The sequence below is a fragment of the Puntigrus tetrazona genome, chromosome 12 (assembly GCF_018831695.1).
Source record: "Puntigrus tetrazona isolate hp1 chromosome 12, ASM1883169v1, whole genome shotgun sequence".
Lineage (NCBI taxonomy): Eukaryota > Metazoa > Chordata > Actinopteri > Cypriniformes > Cyprinidae > Puntigrus > Puntigrus tetrazona.
Genome location: NC_056710.1, coordinates 19,669,023 through 19,683,734, shown reverse-complemented (window position 1 = coordinate 19,683,734; position 14,712 = coordinate 19,669,023). Strand labels below are relative to the sequence as shown.

The window sequence follows — 14,712 nt, the reverse complement described above, 5'->3', positions numbered from 1 at the left end:
TATAGAAAAGATTCAGCTGGGAGAACATCTGATAACTAATTCAATCACCTTTATTTACAGTAGAGGTCTTTACATCAGGTCTGTAACATGAAAGGCGTTTCACTATTAAATGCAGAAACATCATTTCACAGAGAGTCTTGTAATCAAATCGAAGTAAAGATGGTTCTGCAATCTGTGAAAGAGTGAGTAAAAAGACTGTGGGATACTTTAAATGGAATGTTCCTCGATTTCACATTACAAAGAAATCTCTGTTGCATAACCGTGGTCTTCTGTCCTTCAGATGACTTCATCACATGATTCTGTCATTAACATTACTAAATGGGCCCAGGAATACTTCCAGAAACCACTGTTGGTAAACACAATCTGCCGTGCAAAAAAGAAGCCAGATGTGAACGTTGTCCAGAAGCTCGTCACGTCCTGTGGACCGAGGCTCATTTTAAAATGGACTGTTTCAAAGTGTAAAAGTTTTCTATGGCCAGAAGAGTCCAAGTTTGACTTTCTCGTTGAAAATCTCTGACGCTGTGGAGGGAGGAAGGAGGCCTTTCGGCGTTTTATCAGCGTCCAGCTCAAAAGCCAGCATCTCCGATGGCATGAGGGTGCGTAAGTGCATACATGCATGTTTTCAGCAATATGAATACTGAAAGGTATAGAAAGATTTTATGGCAGAACAATTCAAAACCACATACTGGAGCTATTACAAAAGCATGCCTTTGTAGTAGAAGAGTCGGCCCTGAATTGAACTGCCTGCAGTTCATAGCTTTCATCTATAGAGAACATTTGGCGTATCATTAAACGAAGAATAAAGACTATCACGAGTTCTTCAGCAGCTGGAAACCTTTTATCAGGCAAGAATGAGACCAAATTCCAACACCAAAACTTCAGGAACTCGTAACCTCGATGCCCAGACATCTTCAAACGATTGATGCTACACTATGGTAAACATGTCAGCATCCCAACTATTCTGGAGGCATCAAATTTAAAATTTGAGCCTGTTTTGCCCATCAAATTCTCAGATTTCATTTGTTGTTTTCTCTTGTCCTATTGTGATTGGCTCACATGTAGTTTATGGATGGATTAATTGATATGGATGCATGGATGGAAGGATGGATTGATTGATTTGATTGGATTTTTTGGTGTTAGTTTCATGATGTTTTATTTTGTTTTGTCTTATGTATTTTGTTTTATTTTATTAATTTTATTGAAAGTGTGCATTACTGTTTGTGATCATTTTTGTAATTAGTTTTTTTCCCCTTTTTTTTTTGTTTTATTTTGTTTTTAAATTCTAGAAATATGCAATGTGTTTGTGTTTTTTGCTTATTTTAAAATGTCTTCATAAAGTACTTCAGTGATATTTTTAAACCGATTGATTGATGGTTTGATGGATGGGTGGATTGATTGTTTGATTGATGGGTGGATTGATGGATGGATGGATGGATGGATGGATGGGGGTACAGATTGATTGATTTGATGGGTGGATTGATTGATTGTTTGATTGATGGGTGGATCGATGGATTGATTGATGGATTGATGGACAGACGGAAGGAGATAGCTGGCACTGGCTGCTGGAAAGATGTCTTGCAGTCCTCTAATGCTGCAGAATTGCTTTTGAGTTTCATGGATCAGCAGACCAGTCAGACTCATTAAATCTGACTGCAACACAAACACACGCATCTGTTACTGAATCTCCATCAGCAGCCTGTTTCCAGTGTTTGCCCTGCCGTGCTCGAGCGTACAGACTGATTGGTTTTAATTGTGAGGGGATGTCAGGCTCTCGGTGAAAACGAGGCTCGTCTTTGCTCCAGTTGCATCCCAGACAGCTTTGCAGAGATCAGAGCCTGGCTGCTGTTTGCGCTCGGCTCACACGGCTGCGTCTGCACACATTGATTTCTCACGTCAGTGCTATTAAAGGGAAGAGAGCGTGAGGGATGTACTGAGGAATCATTAGAGTAGGATTCGTTTGACCCCGCGGCCTTATATTGAGCAGCTGCGGCATTAGAGGAATCGTCTTTAACTGTCTTACACGGTTGTTGGTCTTCTGATGCTCTGATGAACGGATAAACGGAGTTCATCAGTATGAGAGCGTGGCCACATTCATCAGTGTTGCTCGTGTCTTGGAGACAAACAGAATGTGTTTTTCTCGGCTTGTTGATCTGGTTTATTTATAGAGGCAAAAGGAATTGATGAAACAGATCGAGTTTGACTGAAATTGATCGGATGAGCCACGTCTTTAAACCTCTGTATTAATTCCCCTGTGAATTTGATTTAAAAATAGCCTAAATTTGTCATTACTATCATTTACAGACACCTATTATGGTTTCTGATTTTTTTTTTCTTTTACTTTTATTATTATTATTTTAAGTCTTTCCTTTTTGTTTTGTCTTTTCTGTATTGTATCGTTTTATTTCATTTAAGTTTGATTTAGTTTATTAATTTTATTCGAAGTGTGCTTTCATCGATTACTTTCATTTACAGACATCAATAATGAATGATTTCAGTAATTATATATATATATATATATATATATATATATATATATATATATATATATATATATATATATATATATATATATATATATATATATATATATATATATATATATATATATTTTTTAATTAGTTTTATTTCTACTTTTTTTTTAGATGTATATATTTTTTAAATTCTAGAAATGTGTAATGTATTCTGGAATGTAAAATGTCTTCATAAAATACTTCAGTGATATTTTTCTCATTATCAGTTAAAAACCTTGGAGTCCTTAAAAGAAAAAAAAAAAAAAAACAAGCCATAAAAAAACACTCAGCCATAACTGAAAATAATGCAAATGCATATACGGCTGTCATAATATATGTAAATTAGTCTTTTGTGGTAAAGGAACAGTTCATCCAAAGCTACCGTTTGTCATTACTCCTGACCCGGGTGACCTTTTCTCCAGGTGTTCTTCTTGAGTGTCAGATGTGATTTAGGATGACACGTCCTGATGTTCTGTAAGGTCACAGTAAATCTGTAGTGTTCAGCAGACTAGAAAACACATCTACTGTTCATCTGTAGCAGTCTCTTATTTACAGTCTCAGTCGTGGCCGTTTAGCTTGTTTTTGTCCAGTGAATGTTCCGGTGAAGATCCTGCTGAATTTTATTTGTATTTAAGGGAAACGGTGAAACGTGACGTCTGGGGAAACTTTAGCAAGGACACCTTGAATTCGTCAAAAGTGGCAAAGACAAAAGTTTTATTTTTCAAATAAATGCTGACTAAAATATCCACAGCATAACAGTTTTCAGCCTGACAATAGCATCACTGGAATAAATTACAATTTATGATATATTCAAATAGAAAGCCGTTGCTTTGAATTTGAATCATATTTCAGAATATTATTGTTTTTGCTGTATTTTTAATCAACCAAATATAGTATAAAAAAATATTACCAACCTTAAACTTTTGAAGAACAGAATAACAGACCAATGTTTAATGCCACAAAGTACTACACTGTTACACTTTCACTTACTGTGTTTTAATTACAGTTGTTTCTACATATTAAACGGAGATGGAAATGATATTTTAAGAAAACACACACGCAGTTCACCTCAGGAAACTGTAACCTATTTGCCTTCCAGAAGATGATGTAAAGCAGTGATTTGTGTTATGAAGGCAGACGCTGCACTCGGTGATCTATCATCCTGACACTAAATGTGTTTTTGACTTGTAGAATAGAATATTCAGTCAATGAAACGCCGAGTGGGTTATGAGCTGCTGCGTTTCTCTTTTGTACCGCACGTTTGCCATCTCTAAAGCACGTTTTCGCTAAAAATGTCATGTCACTTTACTTCAGGATTTCGATCAGATGGCGTGACTGAGTTCACGCAAATGAAGCTGTTTCTATGACAGCTCACATTTCAATCCACAACAATAATATAACACACAGGAAGAATGTTCCTTTTATAATACATTATACGGTGTATATGTATATGTATGTATATGTATATATATGTATATGTGTATATATATGTATATATGTATTATTGCTTGATTTTGTAGAAAGTTTAAAAAACAAGTTTTAAAAAACAGCATTTATTTAAAATAAATCGTCTGTAACATGATAAATGTCATTATAAACGCCTCAGATCTGAATAAAAGGGTTCGTTTGAATTAAAATAGAACATATTCATTTAAACCAAAAAACACACTTCACCCCTTTTTTTTTTTTATTGTTTTCAAAATAAAACTTTAATTTTAAATACTTTATTTTAAATAAATAAAACAATTTTTTGTAACATTATAAATGTCTTTACTGTTTTACACAGTATAATGCATTGTTTCTGAATTAATTTTATTTAAAAAATGTTATCCAGTAAATGTAAATTTATTCAACCAAAAAACATACACTTTCTACTCAATTTTTTGAGTAGTATTCCATTCTTTTCAAACCAATCTGTTCTATTCTTCTAACCAAAAAACAGACAGATCCTGCTCCATTTATTCAGATGATCAGATCTCACACACACACACACACACACACACACACACACACACACACATATATATATATATATATATATATATATTCAATGCTAGCTGTGCTGTTTACCGAACTATCATCAATGAAGCGTAATATTGAGCTTTCGTCCACATCCTCATTTTCATTCGTGTCAGATGAAACCAAGTCTAGTCTGTCTGTCCATCTGTTGATTCAGTAAAGCCTGCTCTCATTATTAATGCCTACAGTCGCATTAAGCTGCTATTTTTCAGCCGCTCGTTATAAACAGATTGTATCTGCTGGCCCTGATGAGAAACCCTCGGTCTCTCCGTTACAAGGCAGGAGTCCAACGTCCTCCAGATCTCGCTGGCGCTCTTTATCTTAGTCAATCAGGAATTCATTCGGCTCGAGATTAAAGGATGATTAATAAGACTTCTGATGCGTTTACACAGCCAGAGCCTTTTAAGACGACTCACAATTGGGTCGCTGATATCCAGCGGAGCTAATGAGATGTCAAACATCTGACAGACGCTCACACACGAGGGGTCAGACGCTAACGTCGCCGCTCACGCTTGCATGGTGGAAATGAATAATCAGAAACTTGTCCGATCTACTTCAGCCGGTGACTTTTGACACCTCGGCTCGTGTTTCTCGTGTCACATGACAGTTAATGTCGGACGTTACGCTATTTAGCAGAACAGCTGAAGTCGACATGAAAAATAAAAATGGACTGCATTCACTGATTTAGTCTTTTATCAAATGACATGATTATTCTATATTTCACTGCTGTTTAGTATTTAAGTTTATTTCAGATGAAAGGGACTTGGTGTTGTGTGTGTTTAGTTAAAATAGTACCTTTTTATTCATTTGAAAATGAAAAAAATAAAACACCAGTTCATCGTCAGTGGATTAATTGATCGTCTTTTAAAGGAAAGATAAAAGATTATTTGTTAATTAAATTAATTGATTGTGTTTTTGTTCGTTTAATCAATCAAATGGTGTTACGTGTGCTATTTAAGGGACACAATCAACAAACGGTTAATTATTTAACCTCTCAAAAATTACATTTTTTGATGTATGTATGTTCTTGGACAGTTATGATATTAATTAGCTGTAATGTAAATGATCTATTTATATTAAACTTCATATTAGTGTACTGTAATGTGTTTAGGATTTTACTCATTTATTATAATCGAATGAATTTTTGGTCTTATGCTTGATTTAAATCAAAACACATTCTTTTTTTTTTAACGTATAAACTCTTAACCAAATGAAGTAGCTCGCCTCTAATTGCATTTTTTTTTTCTTTTAAAGTTGAGATTGAAAATCCCCAACCCTGAATAAGTTAATCAAAAACTCTCATATATCAATAGAAAAACTGTGTTTTTAGAAGCCGGCATGTATTGCCAGGTTTCCGTTGGGAAATGGTAGGAAAAGGTCTGCGTGACATAAATGTATAACCCGGCGAATGAACGCGGCTGCTGCTCAGATTGTCACATTACAGCTGTGAAATGATCTGGACGTTCAGCGCTCGGAAGTCTGTTCATCTTGGTTTGATTGCAGACTGTCGTTTTGCAGTGATTTGAGTCTCTCCGTTCCGTCCTTCCTCTCCGTCGCCTCTTTCTCCTTCTCTTCAGCGGTGACGCAGTATATAAAGATTTCTTGTTCTCTCTCATAGTTCATTAGCGACGGCCTTTATTGAACTAAGTGGATGGAGCGTCTTTAAGTCTCTCTAATATCCTCCTAATGTGGTCTCAGTGTGGCGGAGTTAAAGACCTGTGATTAAATTTATCATCTGTAGTTTATGTGCTTCCTCGCCGCGCGCCGAACGTGGCTGTAGTTCTGTGTCAGGAACGACGTTATTCTGTGTTTAACTGGCTGTGTTTATGGTTCATTTTCTACAGGCCGTGGTTAAGGACAAACACGCTCATCTAAATGTGAAAACGAAATGTGCTTCTCGTTGAGCAGACAGCGGCTAACGTGGTTTTTCTCTGATTTCAGAGTCTTCCTGCGAGCCATCAATCAGTACGCCGCCGTACTCAGCAAGAAGTTCCTCGATCAAACCAACTTTGAGCTGCAGGTGAGCCGTAAACTTCAACGGATCTGGTTTTTAATGTATTGCTTTTGAACAAACGCGAAGGTAGCATATGCTAAATATAACATAGTATAATATATGCTGAGTGTGACAGTCCTGTCATGTGCATTTATGCATTTATTTATTCATTTATTTGTTAATTTGTTTTCTCTTGCATTCAATCCTTCAAACTTTCTGAAAATCTGAAGCTGCTTTTTTTCAGCTGAAATAACTTTGAACTTTTAAATTGCAGTATTGAATTTTTAACGAATTTTGACAATTGACAATTTATATTTGTCTTTTATATTATATATATATATATATATATATATATATATATATATCTTTATATATACCCACCCACACACACACTTGAAATACTTTTAGATAATTAAATAATTAAGTATATAGTTAAGTATAATCATAAGTATAAGTATTAGATAATTATCATTAATTGGCTGTAATGCATATAATTTGTTTATATTGGGTTTAAAATTTGAGTTTGAATTTATTTTATTAAATTCAGTTTCTTAATATATGTTCCTGGTCATATGCATGTTGTTTAAAGGAAATTTTTACATTTCTGATCTAGAAGAAACCCTCCTCCGGAGTTTCTTTTGTTTTTACCTGATGTCGTCTTGAGTGATAATAACGTTAATAAATAATGCAGTGTAAATTCATCCGTGTCATACGTGCTGTCTGCATTTCTTTTGTTGTCATTTAATTGCATTTTCAGTAAGTATTGGAATTATACCAATGAAATCTAATTTTGTGTTCCATGCATTTTTAGGTGAGCTGTCCGTTTAATACTGAACCTGTACGATGCATTGAAAAGCAATGAAAACAATCAGCAGTTTTATTTATGAAAAGCATTTTTTTAATCATCACTTTCAGGCTGGTTGTGTTAGAGGAAGTTCCAGCAGGGATGATTAAATTTCTCTACCAGAATAACTCGTGACAGGCTAATAGGCAGCAATTTCCCAACGTCTGATTTGTATTTTTCAAAGCGACTCTTCTAGTCTGCATAACACATTACTCATTCTCTGTTTTATGAAAATGAGTGATTCCTCAAATGCTTTGATGAGCATTACTTTACTGACTGATCTCACCTCTTTTTCTTCACTCAGCTGTGGAATAACTACTTCCACCTCGCTGTGGCATTCCTTACCCAGGAGTCTTTGCAGCTGGAGAACTTTTCGAGTGACAAACGGGCCAAGATCTTCCACAAGTAAGCGTTTACATCACAGACTCCTACCCATAATGCACTGCTCCATAATGCTGTCACATTAAAGGAATCGTTCATTCGCCCTCCGGCCATCCAAGATGTAGATGAGGTTTTTCTCCATCGGGACAGATTCGGGGAAATGTAGCATTACGTTACTCGCTCTGCAGTGAATGGGTGCCGTCAGAATGAGGGTCCGAACAGCTGATAAAAACATCACAGTAATCCTCGCCGCTCCAGTCCATCAGTTAACGTCTTGAAAAGTGAAAAGCATGAAGCAAATCCATCATTAAGATGTTTTTTTTTTTTAAGTTCAGACCATTTGTGTGTGAATAAAATAGAAGTCCTCCATCCGTAATATTGCTTTCTCCAATAGGAAAGTGCATCTAATCTGAATCAGGTGAGAAACTGGCCAGATTAAGCACTGCTTTCAAGGCAAAACGGTTGTAAACACACCACTTTTGTCTTCACAAGATGCTAAGCGGTGAACTGGATTGGTGTGGATTACTTGTGATGTTTTTTATCAGCTGTTTGGACTCTCAGTCTGACGGCACCCATTCACTGAAGAGCATCCATTGAGCATCCGCATGCTATATTTTGGGTGAACTCTTCCATTAAGGGTGCATTGTCGCAAGAAGAGTCAGCGATATAAAGTAGTAAGAAATAACGAGTGCATATAAGTTTCGTATGCCGGGGCAGAGAATGGTGAAGGAAATCTGATTTCGTGAAAACATGGATTGCCGTTCAAGCCTTCGAGATCAAGAGAGAGCAGTGAAGAGCCTGTTATCTGCTGCAGGAGCTTCTGTCTGTCTGACGGATCACTGTCTGTCAAGACTCTTCAGCCTCTCAGGAAGACCAAGACACGTTTTTAAACCACCCATTTTCTCAAGACATGCCGCGCTGGTTCCAGTGACACCTCTTTCTTAAAGGCGTTTTGCTTCGTGCTTTTAGGAGAATTCAAAGAATTTCTCTTTTTCTCAGGGGAAACGTAGGATAATTGCATATACAGTATCGTTCTGATAAATGGGAGCTGATGTTTTCCTTATTTTATTATTAGTAGTATTATTACAATTATTACAATTACAATTATTACTTATTATTTATTATACAATTACATATATACAAATAATACAATTACAATTATTATTATTGTTATTATTATTTTCCCATCAAGCACAAACCTAAAGGGAAATCAAAAGATTTAACTCTAAAAGAGACATGTTTGAGTGATTTGAAAAGAACATAGCGATGGATTTAAGGATTATTTTTTTTTATTCATTTAATATTTTTAACTGTTTTATCCAATTTATTGCATCAAATTTTAATCAGCATCAAACTTTATTCTGACAGTAATTTTAATTTGCTATAACATGAGAGTTATTAGTGGAATCATCTAGAAACTTATGGTGATTGATTTTTTTTTATTATTTATATATATTTTTTTTTTTTTATCACAAACGCATCTTTGATGGAGTTAACTCTTAAAGGGCCTCTCTTGAAAAATGCTTATGTGTTATAGGTCATTCATTAATAATAGTCCACAACATAAAAATAATTCAGCTTGATTTTAATGTCACGTTCCTTTAAAAATAATAAATGGTTCTCTGAAAAATAAACTTTGCGGCACAGAAATGTCAAATCTGAATATCTAATATTCAGCACTTCCTCAAAGGAAAGATGTTCTGAGGATGAGCGGTTGATATTTTTGGGTGAACTGTTTAATTTTAATACCAAACTTGTGCAAAAATAAAAGGCCGCTGAGCTCAACACACTGTCAGCTGTAATGGAGTTTAATTTGTTTACTTGCTGACAGCATTTCAACCTGATTACACTTCATGTCCTGGAATTCTACAAAACCCCCCAAAAATAAAGCGGCGCATGGTTGGCATTTTGAGGGCTTTCATCAGAAAAAGTGCTGATGTCTCGAGGACGCCGTGTCTCATATTTCTAACAATCTGTTGAGCTGCTCTGTCTTTGTTCTCCGGTGCTGTTTGCCCCCCGTCGGGCCTCTTTCAGAGCCGTAGCCTCGGCTTTCATCAGTCCGTTCTCTCTGTGTTCTGCTGGAGGTGTCGTGCTGACCTGAGAGAGGCTGCTGCTGCTGCTGACTCTTCACTCTCTCTCAGAGCCCAAACTTCACTGGAGCATCAGGCTCTCAGAAAAACACCGTTCTCTTACCGGAGAGCCTTTGAGCCGTGCCTTTATGAAACTCAGCGGCAGATGTTTGATGGCGTGGGTTTGCCAGACCGTTGTTACAGTGTTGCTAGGGTGTTCGAGTCAGGCTTCTGATGCGTTCTGGATGGTTGTAGACCGTTGCTCTGTGGTTGTTAGGATGTTTTAGGGATGACTGGAGGTTTTTGTTACGCTTTGCTGTGCAGTTGCGAGGCTGTACTAAATCACTTCAGGGCTGCTGCTGTGTTGTTTTTAGGGCCTTCTGAATGGGTTTACAAAGATATCAAGTGTTGCTGTGCAGTCGCTAAGGTGTTCTAAAAAAAAGTTTAGGTTGTTGCTATGTGGTTGTTATGGTGTTGTGTGACTAAGGGGATCTGTGATTATTGCTGCTGGGCAGTTGCTAGCTCTAAATAAGTTTAGGTTGGTGCTGTGCAGGACAAAGGAGATCAGTGTTGCTATGCAGTTGCTAGGGTGTTCTAAAAAAAGTTTAGGTTGTTGCTTTGTGGTTGTTTGGGTGTTCTGAATGGGTTTAGGTTGTTGCTACGCAGGACTAAAGAGATCAGTGTTGCTATGCAGATACTAGGGTGTTCTAAAAAAGTTTCGGTTGTTGCTTTGTGGTTGTTAGGGTGCTCTGAATGGGTTTAGGTTGTTGCTACGCAGGTCTAAAGAGATTGGTGTTGTTATGCAGATACTAGGGTGTTCTAAAAAAGTTTCGGTTGTTGCTACACAGGATTAAAGAGATTGTTGTTGCTATGCAGTTACTAGGGTGTTCCAAAAAAGTTTAGGTTGTTGCTATGTGGTTGTTAGGGTGCTCTGAATGGGTTTAGGTTGTTGCTACACAGGACTAAAGAGATCGGTGTTGCTATGTAGATCCTAGGGTGTTCTAAAAAAGTTTAGGTTGTTGCTATGTGGTTGTTAGGGTGCTCTGAATGGGTTTAGGTTGTTGCTATGCAGGACTGAGGAGATCGTAGTTGCTATGCAGTTACTAGGATGTTTTAAAAAGGTTTTAGTTGTTGCTATATCATTGTTAGGGTGAATTGGTTTAGGTTGTTCTTACACAGGACTAAAGAAATTGGTTTTGTTAGGGTGTTCAGAGCGGGTTTAGATTTTTGCTCTGCAGGACTAAGGGGATCTATATGGTTGCTAGGGTGAGTGGCTGTAGAGTTAGCTTCATACTTAACAGGTTCTTGGATTGCTTTCTTGGTATTTCTTGGTTGCCAGGATGTTGCTGAGGCGTTCTGAGTGATTCTAGTGTGTTGCTAAGTGGTAACCGGCCTTATTTAAACAAACCCAGCCCTCGAGTCTGTCTGCTAGTGTGATCTTTAGATATGACTTGTGTTTTGCTCAATGTGGGCAGGAGAGGAGCAAACAGCACTAATAGAACAGGAGCGGGCGTCCCTCGCACCCCTTCATCTGTCGCTGTGTTCTGTTCTCATCTCGTTCAGCGAGTGTCCCGTGGGCTGACAGGTGTGAGTGTTAACAGACTCTGCTTCCTCCTCTGTACGAGCGTGAGGACACGCAGCCTCGCTGTCTGTCTGCTTCTCTCGCTCTGTCACCGCGGACACTAGAGACACAAATTATAAAGCAGCGTTTGGCGGGAAACAGACAGAGCCGTGGAGAGAGAGGGGGAGGTGAGGGAGGAAGTCAGGAGGAGGTGAAGTAATTAAGAGAGCAGGTCAGTGGAGTCAGCATGTGAATGGAGAGATCAGACGGGGAAAATGAAGTGTCCGAGAGGAGTGTGAGCAGAAACATTCACTATCTGCATCTGAGATTCATGCTGCTACCAGGGTTAATATGACTGTGTGTGTGTGTGTGTGTATATACATACAGTATATATATATATATATATATATATATATATATATATATATATATAAAAACACAGTGCCCTCCACTAATGTGGATGATCCAACCATGCCTAGATTTGTAACAGTCAGTCAGTTTTAGATTTTTTTTTATCTGTTGGTATTTGATAGAATCCATGACGAAAAACAATATGTCCAGGACCTCCAGTATGAAAAATACTTCGTCTTGTCTGATAACCGAATATGCTGGAGTTTGTCTTTGGACAGGCTAGAAGAATGTAGGAGCTGTTTGACATGTTTTTTTTAAGGTCATCTGACCCTGAGACTCAACTATTTTCTGCCGTTCTCCAGCTGTGGTCCCTGGAGAGTCTTCATCCACTCCTATAGACTAGGACAATATAGACACACATGCTCTTCCAGGCACTTTCTTAACATTTGATGTTGATTGGAAATTCTGAATTATTGCAATGATGGTGGAAATAGGAATTTCAACTGCTCTAGTATTTTTTAAGCCACTTCACTGATTTCTGAAGCTCAGTATCTTTTTCTGCACGTTAGAAATATATTACTTGGTTTTTCTCATTGTGATGAACGATTACGGGAATTTGGGCTTTGCTTTCCCTCCTTTTTATATTTTCGTGAAATAGAAAGCCAGAGCTGGAAGATTTGTACCAATAATTGTGGCCAACATGTATTGGAGAAAAACATTTATTTTATCATGATTTTCTCCCAAAGTGTTTGCATTGTTGTACTTCAACGATAGGTTACTATTTTGTAAATTTTTAAAAGATCAAAATGATAAACATGCAGATTTAATTCCAGTCATTTTTGCTCGTTTTTTTTTTTTTATTGAATTTTTTATTTATTTATTTTTTTAACTTAAAGTATACTCAAAATGTAGTTAGATTTAGATTGAATTGCACAGTTTAGGATATGATATATGATATATGTTATTGAAATAGCACATTGTCTTTTACAGAAAATATTATGTTACTACTAGTTAAACATATGCTACATTTTGTAGCATAATGTCATTAAATTTAATAATGTCTGCTCTAGTGCGCAAAATAAATATTTTGAAAAGATGTTTCTCACACTTGCCCAAACTGCATTTATTTGATAAAAAATTGTGTAAAAAATGTGAAATATTACTAATGTTTTAAGTACCTGTTTTCAGTTTGAATGTTTAGTAAAAATCTTAAATAAAACAAAAAAACAATGCCGCTTCATATTAATGTGAAAACCGTGCTATTAATTAATTATTTCTTTATTTTTCAGGATCCTTTTGATTAAATCGGGGGTGTCAGGCTCTGCACAGTTTAGTTTCAACCTTGCTCGAACACACACACACACACACACACACACACACACACACACACATGCAGTTTTCAAATAAGCCTAAATGACTTGATTAGCTGGATCAGGTGTGCAGGGTTACATCTAAACTCCGCAGGGCTCCGGCCCTCCAGGAACCGACTTACTGACACCTCTGGATTAATTAGAAGCTGCAAACGAACAGCAGCTGTTTTAAACGGAATACAAATCAATCCTTGCCGAATAGAAGTATTTAATTCTTTTTAAAAACGGCAACCGCGGTTTACGTCCTGGTCAGACTGTGACGCGCTTTAGCATGCTAGCGTGCTTCTGACCCGCATCGTCTCTGTCACAAAAATGATTAAACGTCAGGAATGAGGGTCAAACCAAAGACCGAGGCTTCACTGTGTGTTAACTGAGCTCCGACGCACCTCGTCTTTGTCATCATAAATTACCTCTGGATGAGAGCGTATTGACAAAGCAATCAATGGTGGCTCAGAATTCAGCCGAGGGCCACAGGCATCCCAAAATGTCAGCGTGTGATGACAGCGCTAATGAATGGATGTCGGGCCCGCCGAGGTGAAGCATACGGGATCTGTCGCCACGCTACTTGCTTCACGCTTTCTTCGGGACGCGTCTGCGCTCTCGTCTTCTGTCCGCTTCCTAAACTCATTTGACGTCGATCCCGAACGGCTTCTGCTCCTCTTCTCATCCGCTGTGAGCGAGGCCGGCAAACCGTAAATGTTTCCAATGCCGGGAGGATAAATTGAAACGGCCTGTCAGGTGTTCGGTGATTTCGTAGCTCTATGAAGACGTCTTTGTAAACTCTGTATTTCTCTTTTACAGGTATCAAGACATGAGGCGACAGATCGGCTTCGAGATCCGAGACATGTGGTACAATCTGGGTGAGCCGTCCTTTAAGAGCTCATTATTAAATCAGAAATAGATGGAAAGCACACACGGCTTTATATGTCAAAGGTCTTTACACAAAAAGTGTTGCGTACTTAATTCTGTTCTATATTAATCTGCTTGATTTTGCATAACAGTCTTAGTTTTGTATAGATTCGCAAAGCAGCTCAGTGAATAAACTCTGCATTCTCACTTTAATATTAACTCAAAATAAATGTTTAGTAGATTTTAGAGCGTGTTTGGTAACTTTCAGCTATGGTGTATACTTCGTTAGCGTTTACAAAATCAACAACAAGATTTCTGAATGTCTCTTTAGCTCACTACGCTACTTTTATTAGTTTTAAAATATTGTAATAAATACGGAATATATTTATTTGAATACATATTTTATTTTATTCATTCATGGGACGCAAAGCTGCATTTTTAACACCGTGAGTGACACGTGATTTTTCAGAAATCATTTTAATAATATATTTATCCGTTTTGTGATGTTTCAAGATATTTTGACCCGTAGAAAGAACATTTATCTGAAAGAAAAATCTTCCGTGATAATATGAATGTCTTCACCGTCACTTCCGATCAGTTGAATAAATTCTTGCTGAATAAAAGCATTAAGCGTTAAAAAAAAAAGAAAGAAATAAATCGGAGCATATTTAAAGCAAGGCTCAACCCCAATGTGTCCCAAAAAGCCACAGCATCTTTAAAAGGCTTCACGTAGCATAATTCACAAACTTCGTGGTGATTTATTTT

The 14,712-nt window shown here is 37.2% G+C and overlaps 1 protein-coding gene across 2 annotated transcripts in view; it reads left to right on the top strand.

The window, feature by feature from the left end:
- dock1 (dedicator of cytokinesis 1) overlaps positions 1-14,712 on the top strand; it is a 214,595-nt gene that overhangs the window by 155,239 nt on the left and 44,644 nt on the right. For both annotated transcript variants that reach the window (XM_043253180.1, XM_043253179.1), the window contains exons 30-32: positions 6,471-6,549; positions 7,671-7,771; positions 13,900-13,958. In XM_043253180.1, the coding sequence (XP_043109115.1) occupies positions 6,471-6,549; positions 7,671-7,771; positions 13,900-13,958 (239 nt within the window). The remainder of the gene's footprint in view (positions 1-6,470; positions 6,550-7,670; positions 7,772-13,899; positions 13,959-14,712) is intronic.